The sequence below is a fragment of the Lutjanus erythropterus genome, chromosome 14, assembly GCF_056507025.1.
Source record: "Lutjanus erythropterus isolate fLutEry1 chromosome 14, fLutEry1.hap2, whole genome shotgun sequence".
Classification (NCBI taxonomy): Eukaryota; Metazoa; Chordata; class Actinopteri; order Lutjaniformes; family Lutjanidae; genus Lutjanus; species Lutjanus erythropterus.
Genome location: NC_139330.1, coordinates 14,593,397 through 14,607,131, shown reverse-complemented (window position 1 = coordinate 14,607,131; position 13,735 = coordinate 14,593,397). Strand labels below are relative to the sequence as shown.

General features: G+C 38.5%; 1 protein-coding gene across 3 annotated transcripts in view; it reads left to right on the top strand.

Annotated features, from left to right (window-relative positions):
• Nucleotides 1-13,735, top strand: part of ide (insulin-degrading enzyme) — a 30,803-nt gene that overhangs the window by 1,232 nt on the left and 15,836 nt on the right. For 2 of the 3 annotated variants that reach the window (XM_084736691.1, XM_084736688.1), the window contains exons 2-15: nt 89-273; nt 1,577-1,784; nt 3,083-3,252; nt 4,513-4,635; nt 5,610-5,722; nt 5,886-6,048; nt 6,253-6,345; nt 6,469-6,560; nt 6,957-7,037; nt 7,752-7,855; nt 9,734-9,836; nt 9,972-10,094; nt 10,552-10,634; nt 11,421-11,565. In XM_084736691.1, the coding sequence (XP_084592817.1) occupies nt 114-273; nt 1,577-1,784; nt 3,083-3,252; nt 4,513-4,635; nt 5,610-5,722; nt 5,886-6,048; nt 6,253-6,345; nt 6,469-6,560; nt 6,957-7,037; nt 7,752-7,855; nt 9,734-9,836; nt 9,972-10,094; nt 10,552-10,634; nt 11,421-11,565 (1,761 nt within the window). In that variant the 5' untranslated portion in view covers nt 89-113. Of the gene's footprint in view, nt 1-88; nt 274-1,576; nt 1,785-3,082; nt 3,253-4,512; nt 4,636-5,609; nt 5,723-5,885; nt 6,049-6,252; nt 6,346-6,468; nt 6,561-6,956; nt 7,038-7,751; nt 7,856-9,733; nt 9,837-9,971; nt 10,095-10,551; nt 10,635-11,420; nt 11,566-12,323; nt 12,469-13,735 lie in introns of all 3 variants that reach the window. The other variant, XM_084736690.1, reaches the window with a different exon arrangement.

Sequence of the window (13,735 nt, the reverse complement as noted above, 5' to 3'; positions counted from 1 at the left end):
GTCCTCTGTGCTAAAATCTCTGATCATAGCATGACAGACCTCTTGGCTAACTGCATTAAACTGAACATTTGATTCCCTCCACCTGCAGGCTGGTGTCATCCTTGCCACTCAGAATGACCGACCCGGCTGTGAACAGGGTGGTTAGTGACATAATTCGCTCTCCCGAGGACAAACGGGTTTACAGGGGCCTGGAATTTACCAATGGCCTGAAGGCTATGCTCATCAGTGACCCAACAACAGACAAATCCTCAGCTGCTTTGGATGTCCACATAGGTAAATCTCTTTCATCACTATCGTCTTGTCAGGTAGCTAATTATGTATTTAATAGCTTACAAAGGCCCTTACCACACAGTTTTAGAAATCAGTAGGGCAAAGATGTGCAAAATATGTTAATATTTTGCCCTGTAGACAATGGATATAATCAACATTATAATAAAACATGCCATAGTTACATGTACAGAGTAAACTCAAGACAGGACTGTACAGGATAAAACAAGACAGTGTCTTTGATCTCTGTTGAAATAATATGACTGTCTGCCAACCTGGTGTCCCATTTACAGACAAAACAGCAAAAACTTTAAAAAATATTGTGACTCTAACCTTTAAGTCATCTCTGACTAAGAAGTAGTTGTTTGCTTTCATTACAGGAGGAGGAAATGACAATGAAACGTGTTACTAAGTTTTCCATAGGCAATGAAATGTTACTCTCAAGCTGCAGAAATGGTGAAAATGAGGTCAAATTTTATCATACCACATTAACCTGTTTAGTATTTTAATATGCCAGGTATTTTAACAAGGTCTTGTACAGTAGAGGCTTACCAGATTCACTTTAAAAATGAAAAAGAAAACTCAAAATTTCAAGGCCAACTTACTTGAGTTTTGAGTCCAGTTCACACTCATAAGTTGTATCAAAGTTTTCCAAACTTTCTTTGTAGAGATAATTTACTTTTCTTCTTTATACGAACTTGAACCTTTGAGTTTTATGAACCCCAAAAAATATGTATTTAAAAATTGTTGAGTAAACTCATTGAGGTGAAAATCAATAATGGGTAATAATTTGATTTATATCGCAGGCATTTAATTTCCAAGCACCCAGATAATGACAAATCAGGTTCACAGCCTGAAATAAATTTCTTTTTATAGTTTCCAAAAACTCAAAGAGTCAGGTTTGTCTAAAGAAGAAAAGTAAATTATGTTAGCAAATTATTATAGGTTGGTAAAACTTTTAGTTTATTTCAAAACTAAAGGGTTTTGAGTTTGATTCACAAATCTAGTGAATGCACTTCCCTTGAAATTATGAGCTTTCTAAACTTTTTTTGCACTGTTGCTCTTAATTATTGTTCTATTAAGATGCTGTTTATGTGTTGATCTATAATTATATATCTAGAATAAAATATATCATATTCTATAAATTTTGCCACTGTTGTTCCACTACTCATCTGGGTTTATTTCCATTCTTTTCCACTCTTTGCATTCCTCACAAGTCAGGCCAACCAGCCTGGCAGACACTGAAAAGGCCAAGAGCTATAGCATGAACAACTGATTTTCTGAGCACTTTTTTTTTTTTTATTCACAGGTTCTTTATCAGACCCATCCAACATCTCGGGTCTGGCACACTTTTGTGAGCACATGCTGTTCCTGGGAACAAAGAAGTACCCTAAGGAGAATGAGTACAGCCAGTTTCTCAGTGAGCACGCAGGCAGCTCCAATGCCTTTACCAGTGGAGAGCATACCAACTATTACTTCGACGTGTCCCATGAGCACTTGCAAGGAGCACTAGACAGGTACTTTGCTATGTGCTAAAATTAATTTGTCTTGTATCTCAGGTACATCTTAAATGTGTCCTTTATTTTTTGGGTGTGTTACTTTAATTTGTGTGGACTTTGCACCCTCGTATAACTTTGTTTCTGCAAATAATTATCATAATTGGCACACCCGATGTTAACTACTGGACAGTGGCTCAAATGTCAACAGTCATGATGTACCTTTGTTCAATTAAGTCAAATGTCATCTCTGGCTAAGTGATTGTTTAGTTATCAGTACACAGTGTTCCCCTTGAGACTCGAGGTGTTAATCCAAGTGAGCTGCCAAATTGTCCGTCTTTGGTTACAAGACCCAGTTTCATTGTGCTTTCTTCTGTAACCATCAGCAGAATTCCTACCCCTCCTCAAGCTCAGGGTGAGACTGATTGTCCTCAGCCTTGCGGGGGGCTCTGCTCACGTGTCAGCTGTGGTTGTTTGGAGAGGACAGTCGGGCAGTGTCAGAATTTAACCAACTGGGATAAGCTTACCTACTTATAAATGAATGATAGTTCAGCAAGCACCTGTTTATGTGCCAGAGGCTAATTGTTCCCCTGCGCCAGTGAATTGTGAAGGCCATCTGGACTGTATTGGTAGGAAAGGACGGTGCAGAGTATGTTGAAATATTGATGATGTTGGCTCTTTGAAAATAGAAGAGCACTGTGTCTGAGAGGATCGTGTGTCATTAGCTGGCCTCATTATTTTAACTTACCTTTGCTATAATAATTAGAATGACAGTTTAAAACAGCACATTTTGTTTTGTAATTTGTAATCAAAGAGCAAAATGTTTTTTCTGGACCCATCATTTTGTGGTGAGTTAAAAGGTAACAAGCAGAAACACGTCATATTGTAGACACATTTCAGTACCAAGGGTCATGGTGTGATTGTTTTACAAGAACATTTTATTGATCTAAACAACATTTAGGTTGTTAGAATGTTTTTAGCCAAATTCAAGAGATTTTTGTTTGCGTAAATCTTAAAATCTACAGCAGTAGCTGACCTTGGGTGGAGCTTTTAAAAACATTCAAATTTTGTGTCTACTTATCATTTCCTAATTTGCATGGCAGTTGCTCTCACTTTTCTCTCACAATGCAAATTCATTTTCATCATGACCTGCTTCATGTCCTTTTGTGTGTGCACAAATGGTCCTACACTGTAACAATAACGATTTAAAGCAGAGCAGCATTAAGCTACCACAGCCTGAAGTAGGTATATTATGCATCTGAAAAGTGATTTCTCGTACTGCAGTTTAACATCCTGTTGTCATTTTGCAATCTCTGTAGGTTTGCTCAATTCTTCCTGTGCCCACTGTTTGATGAGAGCTGTAAAGACAGAGAGGTGAATGCTGTGGACTCTGAGCATGAGAAGAACCTGATGAATGATGCCTGGAGGTTGTTTCAGTTGGAGAAGGCCACTGGCAACCCTGACCACCCCTTCAGTAAATTTGGAACAGGTAGCAAATCTCCAGCGTTTCTATCCGTGCCCACTTAAACTGCGCGTTGTCCTATTATTCATCTGACCTTGTGTTTATTGCAGTCTGCCTCCATCCACTCTCTCTCGATGCACACAGACACTGAACCCAACTGTAATAGTGTGCTTTAAAGCACCAGATATTTAAAGAAAAGCACCCTGTATGTGTTAGAGGATCTGATACCATCAATTTTAGACCAGCCTACTGACCTATTTGCATATTATGTTGAAGTTGAAATTTGTTGTGTAATCTTTGCATATAGAGTTCATATTACACCATCTATGCAGTGTTTAAAGGCAAGTATTTTCCCCACAGAGATTTATCTTAATAGTGACCACATTATAGGGAATATTGTGAGCTATTGGGCAGTATAAGTACCCCACTTTATCTGTATTGGCTCAAAGGACACTGTTTTCTTGCAATAAATAAAACTTATATAAGCCCAGTATTTTTTTTCACATTCTATCACTTAGATCTGTGACATTATCAACATTATTTATGCCTCCTGACCATTACCATTGACATTCATTCAACTGACATTTACCTGTTGTGGGGGGAAAGCATCTAATAGCATGAAGGGAGTTTACTCTCTGAGTTGGTGAATTCCCAGATTAGAGTGACACAGACTTGGAACAGCTCCGAGCTCAAAATAGCCACCTGATGGCAGTCTTGAATTATATAATCGTTATTCAAGTTAAGAATAGAAGCGGATCAGGCAGGCCTGAAAGCCACAGCCTCTTAGCGGACCAGGATAACCTTCGCAAGATTGATGCTTTGTTTTTCTGTCCGTGTCTCAAAAGACCTCTGCCACTGGCATTTCACTTGCTTCAGAAGTGTTAGATGCAGGTTGCAGTTGTATTTGAAATCTGGCAAACAAGCAGCTTGTTGATGTATTTGAAAGGTGTCTGTCACTGGGTCATCATAAACTGATTATAAAAAAGTTAGTTATCCTTGTTACCACATCAGAAGACTCAGAAGTTTCATATTTTAATATTTCTGAATATTTATGCAGTTTTCAAGACCTTGCTGATGTTATACTGCAACCTGTATTCTAGACAAACTACAATGATAATTTAAGTTGGACAGTGAGGATGTATCTGAAGAGTATGATGTTTTTTAATATTTAAACTAGAAAAGATTGATCATTTGTACAATTGTACTCTGTCATAGAGAAGCTGGGGACTGATTTAAAAAACAAAACAAAACAAAATTTTCACTATTCATGTATTATTTCTCTTAAAGGTAACAAATTGACCCTTGAGACCCGACCATCTAACGATGGGATTGATGTTCGTCAGGAGCTTCTGAAATTTCATTCTACATACTACTCCTCCAACCTCATGGGACTCTGTGTGTTAGGAAGAGGTAAGAGTTTATATCTCACAGCATATCAAATTGTCAATTATGATGTTGCACCTTGGTATAACAAAGGAGAACATTGTCAAGACTGAGTAGCTTCTACCTAATACTGGTAATATTTCTTAGAGGTTAGTCTATATATAGCATGGCATACACCACTTCTTTCTTGTTTTGCATGCCTATCTTCTCTTTAGTGTTGAAAACATGCAGGTGATTTTTTTTAATGCCTTACCATTGGCCCTTTACAGCTTTCAACCTTTGATTCTCTGCTATTGTGAGAAAACTTTGCTTCCTTCATGGTAAAAGAGTGACACGCTCTTCCTGTTTTGTCATCACAAGTACTTGTCTTGAAGGACAGTTAGAATTTCCCACTAAACCAAAGCTGATATCTCATGTTCCAACAACAGATGGGTCTCTCAAAGAAGGGTTTACATTTTATGGTCATTACATTAATTACACCATCATCTCAGAATGATTGGTAATGATTCACTGATGTTAGAATACCATGTAACACCTATTTAAATGTCAAGATAATGATTTTCTCAGTTTCCTTGTATGCATTGTTCTTTTTTTCGGTCTTCAAATTCAGAGCTAACTTGTATCAAATGATGTACCACTGAAGTCTTCATTACCAGCTGAAATTTACATTCTGACAGCCACTCTCATCTGAATTGTAAGGTGCAGTCTGATAGAAGTGCTTAACATCCCGGCATCATTAATGGCTTCAAATGACTCCCAGTAACTTGATTGCTGAATGTCTAGTGAGAATTCTTGTGTGTTTATTGGTCAAAAACACAATGCTAGTTGTACAGTTGTGTGTATCCTGGAATATTTTAGCAATAGTTGGTGGGTAGTGCATCTTTCATTATGAGTTAAAAAAGTGTTTAATGGGTTTTGCCCTCATGAGCTCCTTATTTCTATTAACTTTAATGTAAGCTCAAATATAATTTTGTCAAACTTTTTTTCCTTTTTACCTAAAGAATCATTAGATGAGTTGACCTCCATGGTGGTTAAGCTGTTTGGAGAAGTGGAAAACAAGAATGTGCCCATCCCAGAATTCCCTGAGCACCCCTTCCAGGAAGACCACCTGAAAGTAAGCCACTTAACTTCTCACACAGTGTTTCTCACACACGACAGTATTATATATTTATGAACTTTTTTTTATATTAGACACTAGATAATAAAAGCATTATATGGATGATTTTTTCCTAAGTAACAACAAAACTGTTTTTTGTTTTTTTTGTGTTCTGTTACAGCAATTCTACAAAGTGGTGCCCATTAAAGACATCAGAAACCTGTATGTGACCTTCCCCATCCCAGACCTACAGAAGTACTACAAATCAAACCCAGGACATTATCTGGGACATCTGATTGGTCATGAAGGACCTGGAAGTTTATTGTCTGAGTTGAAGTCTAAAGGTAGGACATGGTGTTGTCTAAAGGTTGCTGAATTTTAAAAATTATTATTATTTTGAAATAATGTCACCATATACAAATATTAAAGATGGACATCGATCAGGTAGTTTAGTATTCAAGATGTACTATTCAATTTTTAATCTTAAATTAAATTAAATATGTTCTAATGGCTATCCGAAAATTACCATGAGGATATATTTTTTTAAGGCTGGGTGAACACACTTGTTGGAGGACAAAAAGAAGGAGCCAGAGGATTCATGTTCTTCATCATCAATGTGGACTTGACAGAGGAGGGCCTCTGTAAGTAGAACAACCGACACTACATGCACACACTGTAGTCCGTTTACCATGTATGCATGAGTACATGAAATATGAATGAATCGACGAATAATATTAATTGAGGCTTAATTTGTGTAACTGCAGTGCACGTTGAGGACATCATCTTCCACATGTTCCAGTATATCCAGAAACTGCGCACTGAGGGACCTCAGGAGTGGGTGTTTGAGGAGTGCAAGGTAATTAACGTTATCTATTCAGTGACAACATTTCAGACAGAGGGGCAGGACAAACTTGACCTACTTATTTCAGGTTAGTGAAAAAACTAATAGAGCAGCACAGACACTGGCAGTGGAGATTGATTGATTCAAATCTGGCAGCTGTTTTCACCATCTTATCTGCTGAATGTTGTGGCTTCAAATGAAGCTGGATGGTATAAAGTTTCTATGCTAAACTGTAAAAGTCTGTCTATTCATTAAAAAAAACTTGCCCTGAAGGATTAGAATAACATGCGGATTAAATTCTGTGTGGGTCCCCCTTCTAGAATCTGGCTCCAAATCTCTGTCTTTCAACTGTATGCAACTGTTGCATTCCTCTTCACCTGTTACATGATCCATCTCTGTGTCTCTCTGTAGGATTTAAACAAAGTGGCCTTCAGGTTCAAGGACAAGGAACGACCTCGTGGCTACACTTCCAAAGTGGCTGGTTTACTACACGTAGGTCCCCTCTCCATCTGCAAAGGTTGTTTCCAGGGAGACACAGTGCAGCTCATTGTGTCTGCTGTCGTCACCAGGCTGCCTGGTGCTGCTGTTAGCTCTGTTTTCAGAGAATTGAGATTTTCCAGAGGCACAGGCTGTATGTATCATAGCTTTCTGTTTGATTGTCGCAGCAAGCCTTATTGTACCTCATTTCTGAAACGTTTGTAGGCTTTGATTTGGTTATGAAACTATTCATTGGATGCACCATGAAGATACAAGCTTTAAAGGAGAAATATGTAATTTATTTTGCTGTACTAAATCATAAAATGACCATGATATGTCATAAGAGATTAAGTTGAAATATCGGGTTCTCCTACAACAGTGAACAGGAGTGGAAGACGAGCACAACATGTCATATATGCTGGCTATGACAAAGTCATACGGAGGAGGAACAATTCACTTCAACCACTGATAGTATATTAAAATTGTGGCCACAGTTCACTATTTTGACTGCAGTACTCATTTTTGAATGCTAAGGACAAACATTTCTCTTTTAACAAATATGTATTACTGTCAGTCCACTCAAGGCGCAGTTAAAGACTTATAATTATTTTGCCTGAAAGAAAAATGAAGGATGGGGTTGAATTTTAAGCCTTTTCCACAAATGTATTGCATTTTATCACCTAACCTCAAGCACTACAATGCTAACAGTTTTTTTTTCCTCTGTTTCAGTACTATCCTCTTGAAGAGGTTCTAGCAGCAGAGTACCTTTTGGAGGACTTCAGGCCGGATCTGATCGAGATGGTGCTGGATAAGCTGAGACCAGAACATGTCAGGTCAGTTTGAGAACATTAGTCTTTGATGCCATCTATGCACTTGTGATATTAAGTGTAACAGAGTTAACACCAGGATTAAGATAATGTCACTTAAACACACCACTAAAGTATGTGCAGGTTCAGACAGTAACCAAAGTGTTTAATAAGTGATTGTTTTGAATAATATTATGTACAGAAATTTCCTTTTTTATTTCATTTAAGCGTTAGAGCTATTTATTAATAAATAGATGGATTGCAAGCCTTATCTACATGTAATATTGTTTGTATTTGTGCATATTACCATAGAAGTACCTTGAGAGGATAATAAATTCAGATAATAAATATTTTCCATTGCCTGCCAGTTGTGACAAAGTGCTGTTGGTCTGCTTTGATATTTGGATGAAACGGCTTTTCAATTTTCCACTTTGAAAAGGAATGCCAGACAACTTCACAGATTTGATTATCTCTGCAGCCTCAAAGGTTCAGTTTGTTATATCAGGAGATGGATATGTGTGCTCACGAATACATTATCAAGTTTTGCTCTCTGTATTGGCAACGCTGGTTTCCTCACAGGATTTTTGTATAAACAATCTGGCCAATATAAAGTTGGCAGCTGAAGCTAACTCACCAAGTGATTAGCTAAGATCACATCAGTTAACTATATAGTTAACATTTTGTCAGTTTTGTCAAGATGTTGAAGAAGTTCAGCCGGCTCTCTGTGTGTGCTGTTCCCACTCAGACGTCTGACATTTTTCACACAGGAGATTATAAAATAAAAATGAAGTCACAGCCAGTATTTTTTGTTGCAGCCCCACTTTGGGTCTTGAGCAAAGGTGTGGCTTTACTGCATAACTCATTCATTTTACTGGATGCTACTTGTGTCAAGCAAAGTGCAGACTTGTAACTAGTCCATTTCTTAATGCTTACCAAGGAGGAGATTGCATGCACTCATTGGCTGACCCTGGCAGTTTGCATGCCAATCTCTTCGTTTACTGAAGCGTCTATTTAACCTTGCTGCTTTGCCAGAGCTGCTTTGAATTCATGTCAGTGTTTCCTTGCGTATCAATCTTGGTCCAGCAGCTTCTTTCTTGAGAATGAGACCATGTGTCCCAATGAGATTACCCATCTAAATAAAGGTGAAATAACTAAAACTAATTAACTTAAAGCAAGTTAGTTTGCATCATTAAAGGGCTACACCTTCTAATCACACATCATAGTTTACACTTTGTTTTTACAGTGTTCTAGTAGTTAAACAAATAGTGTTACAGCTACTAGCTATTCAATCACCAAGTGGCCTGTGGGTTCCTAAGTGTATCTGTAATTATAATGGTCTCATCAGTCTCAGCTTCACTTTGTACAGTTCAGCACTACTACTCTCTTGTGTTTTGGTGACATAATGACTTCCCGACAGTTAGTTAATCTAACGGTTTTTCTTCTTTTTATATATCAGGTAGATTAGATGCTAGATTTCAAAACACAGGTCTGGATTTTAAAATAAAGGCATTAAGAGTAAAAGGTGAAGCTCCAGAGCATTAAAAAAACAGATCAAAAAAACATATACACAAAGACAGGCCACTGAATGCTTTTGGGGCAAGATTGGAGGAATGTGGATTGGTAGGACGCACAAACACACAAGCCACTCTCGTTTTATATTAGGATGTTTAGGTGCCTGTGAAACACTCTGAATGCAGCACACTGAGGACATGTAGGAATTCTAAACATAGCCCATCTGTTAGAGGCAGACATGTCGATGGATCTCCTGCCTCAAACATGATCCAAATGCAATACTAATAGGAAAGCACTCACATGTGGAGTGGTTACAAATGGAGAGTACCTAAGCAGCTCTGACAGAGAGGTTTTTGTATCCATGTAACGTGACCTGGTTCACTCTTTTTCCAGAGTTGCAGTGGTGTCAAAGTCATTTGAAGGGCAAACTGACAGGACAGAAGAGTGGTATGGCACACAGTACAAGCAGGAGGCCATCACTGACGTGACCATTGAGGTGAATCACTGTAGTCACAGTGCTCTAATCAAATTGCACACAATAGTGTCTTTTTTCCTTTGCTTTGTGATCAGCGTGTGACCTCTGCTTCAGTTTCATAAGACACTGCTTGCTGATTGTATGCCTGTTTTACAGAAATGGGCAAGTGCCGACCTCAACGGCAAGTTCAAATTACCCATGAGAAACGAGTTCATCCCTACCAACTTTGAGATCTACCCTCTTGAGAAAGACTCTCCATCAGTTCCCACTTTAATCAAGGCAAGTGTTCATACTGCACAGCTCTGTCATTAAAGTATTGTCACTCTTCATTTTCTAACTGCACTGGACAATCCTTAGCTGCATATCTGTTTTCTTTTATATGGTAATAAGGTATTGTGGCTGAGACATAAAGCATTTAGTACTAATGTTACCATTATGTCAAGATCAGAGGAGCTAAGCTGTTAACAATAGCGTACATATTCCATTCTCTGAAGGAAAGACACATAAAAGCTTCTGTGCCTTTTTTCTTTATTGCTAAAATACTCAACTCAACTGTAATCAGGTGGTATCAAAGTCACTTTGTTAAATTCATGTGAATAAGAAAATGAACACTATCTGTTTGTGATGTGTATTTGAAGTGTGCCTTTGCTGACACAAGCAATTACCTTGGCATAGAATGGACTTTGAAAGAATATAAATTTGAGAGCTGCTCGTGTGTGGTGTTCATTTCTTCCAGGACACTGCCATGAGCAAGGTCTGGTTCAAGCAGGATGACAAGTTCTTCCTGCCCAAGGCATGCCTGAACTTTGAGTTCTTCAGGTGCGTATTTAACTGTGAACATTTGCAGTGGAACTTTTGACACAAGGTCCTACCCACTAAATCAACAAAAGGAGCTGGAGGAAATGTTAATTTTGCATTAACAGCAGCTTAATTTTACAATGCCAGTAGCGCATTCAATCAGATCAGAAAAGCTCTCACCTCGGTCAGATGAAGGCAGGAACAGGAACAGGAACATGGATCACGTTCCCCATGAGATCACGTGAGCTTGTGCTCTCAACCTCTGGCACAACGATGTTGATAATATCCTGTAGTTTCTTATGTGTCATTATTTTCAAATCTTTTACTGTGTCTGTGTTTGAGGGTAGAGATAAGGGAATCTGTGGCATTTCTCCTTTTGTCTGTGATGCAACCAGATTTCAAAATCAGTTAGGATTTTAAAACTGTTGTAGGATGAGTCCAGCTTAAACTACATAGCCTCTCCCTCTCCTTAGTTCAGACAGGTTAAGACCAATATCACCACAGGATTTTTTGGGAATGTTTTCGTTGTGGGACTATATTTCTTCAGTATTAGTCCTCTTAATTACTTAAAGGCTTATTTTGGTTCATCTGTCGCAACAAACTATATCAAGTCGGATACCAACTCAAGCGTCCTGTGCCAGAGTATTTATGGTGAATACTTGTACCAGTACTTCCCTAACTACAATTAAATGTATGTTAATGTGTAGAACCGTACAGTACTGCAGCTCCTACTGTGAGAAATGTGGAGACCAATATCTCTACATTCTGTTTCTTTGCTTTGTTTGACCACTGCCATTTTCTCTACAGCCCGTTTGCGTATGTGGACCCATTGCATTGTAACATGGCATATTTATACCTGGAGCTCCTCAAGGACTCCCTCAACGAGTATGCATATGCAGCCGAGCTAGCTGGCTTGAACTATGACCTCCAAAATACCGTCTATGGGATGTATGTAAGTATTCACTCCCCATCGCCCTCATGCTGCATCCCAAATCTTACGTCCCAAACCTTTATCATCCTTAGACTGGGCTGTTGTAGCTCAGCTAGGCCTTGGTTGGCAGGTCATTTAAAGCCATCTGGAAGGTTTTATCACACAAGAGGATACAATTAATCAAACAAGTTAAAATGGGTACAGAAAACAAGTGTATATTATAGTTTGCCATCTGTACTGGCAAAATTGTTGACAGTTTGAGACTTCCTATGTGGTAAGCCTCACTCATGCAGTTTTAAAACATGCAAATTATTTGCAAAAACCTTCCACCGAGGCCTGGCTGTTTTAGCCCCTGTTCTGTCTGCATCTCTCTCTTCATTCTTCATCAATCTTTCTTCCCTTGTTGCTCACCCACCTCCCGCGAAACCCTTCTTGCTACTTAGGTGTTTTATTTTCTCACGTTCTCAGGAATATCGAATTGTAGTTATTTCTTTTAGATGTATTGCTGTTAGAAACACACCCGTACTTTACATCAGGCAAAACGGCGCCCCCCCCCCCCCAATGACACAGAGTTTATGATTTAAAAAAACAGTCATGGCGCTGAGTCTTCCATAGAATATAGTTGTCTGAAGCTGGTCATGAGGCTGCATATACATACTCTTCTAATCGTTCTTGTCATACTTGTATTGTCCTGTGTTTTTTTTTTTTTTTAAATGACAATCCCTCATTCCCAACAAACATGCATTTTTATTTTTGTTCTTTTTTTCTCATTCCATTAGTCGCTACCTATACGCAGATCCCCTGCACTGCAACATGACCTACTTGTTACTCAGGTTACTGAAGGATGATCTAAAAGAGTATACATATGCAGCCCGCCTGGCTGGGCTGGTGTATGGCATAGCCTCGGGGATGAATGCCATCCTCGTAAGTAAGCTGTTTGAAGTCTGAAGGGAAGTGGGGGCGCCAATGAAGGGTCCACTTTGATGCTTTGACAGAGTGTGGAAATGGCTTGGTTTTCAACACTCCATTTGAAGTGCTGTGTGTGCTGTTTGTCCAACCTGAAGGATTTATAGGAATCTCTGCTTGCTACTGCATTCCCTGCAAACACCAACTTAATTTCACTTAAATGTAGGATAGCTGAATACAGTCCTTTTGATATGTCAGATGCTACTATGTTGGCATTTAATTTCCGAGATTTACCTCAAAGACTTGAGAGAACCTGTTCATTAGATTTAATTTTCTGTTTTATTTTATATTACTTTCATACCTCCAAATGAAGTCTAAAGCCCTATTTGCATGGTACTAGTATAACCTGGGGAGCTCTAGTAATTTGTAATAATTGCACAGGTCATCTGTGATCCTGTGCAAATCTGCCATGTCTGTAATTTGTAAAGTTAAAATTCCACCACTACTCTAATATCTAATTTAACTGTATTAACTTTGTGCAAAACCTCTGTAGACTATATTATTGATGTGGCTGCTGAAGAAGAGCCGCACTTTGCTAAAATGTTGATGTTACAAAGAGCCTTGAGGATATAACCTGGGAATAATGTCTGTAAATTCGATTATAGTACAGACTTGGCTTATCCTGTCAAATGGGCTGTATGAAACACAGACATGGGTGTGTAATTTCTAAATCACATGAAGTCCTGTGGTTATACTAGTCCTGTACATATAGGGCTTTTGTCGCAAGACTTTCTCATTTATATGATTAGCACTTTTAAAATAAATTAATCACTATAATAAGTTTTCATTTAGGTACCCATCGGCATGGCAATAAAACTGACAAATTTTAAAATAAAACTTTGTGGAGGGTTTCAGTGTACACTTGAACCCCGGCCAGTTCAGTCAAGGACACTTGAGTGACTGATATTCAGATTCACTTCACAAATTTATTCTGGGTAATATATTCAGACGGTGCATGCAGAGTAGAGAGGAGAAAGAGAAATAGACTACATGGCACGATTTTACCTACTCAGTATAATTATTTTGGGGGGTTTTGGCTGTCGTTCTCTTTTCTCTATTGTCATACAGCTAGTATATGGAAAAATGTCTCTATCGCAAGACAAAAGGAATAAAGCCAAATGATGCATTCTCTGACATATTTATAGTCCAGTTTCTGCTGATGCAATAGCACAAAGGATGTTGGGAGTGGATTTGTTTGATATACATAGTGAGGCGTGAGTAGCTC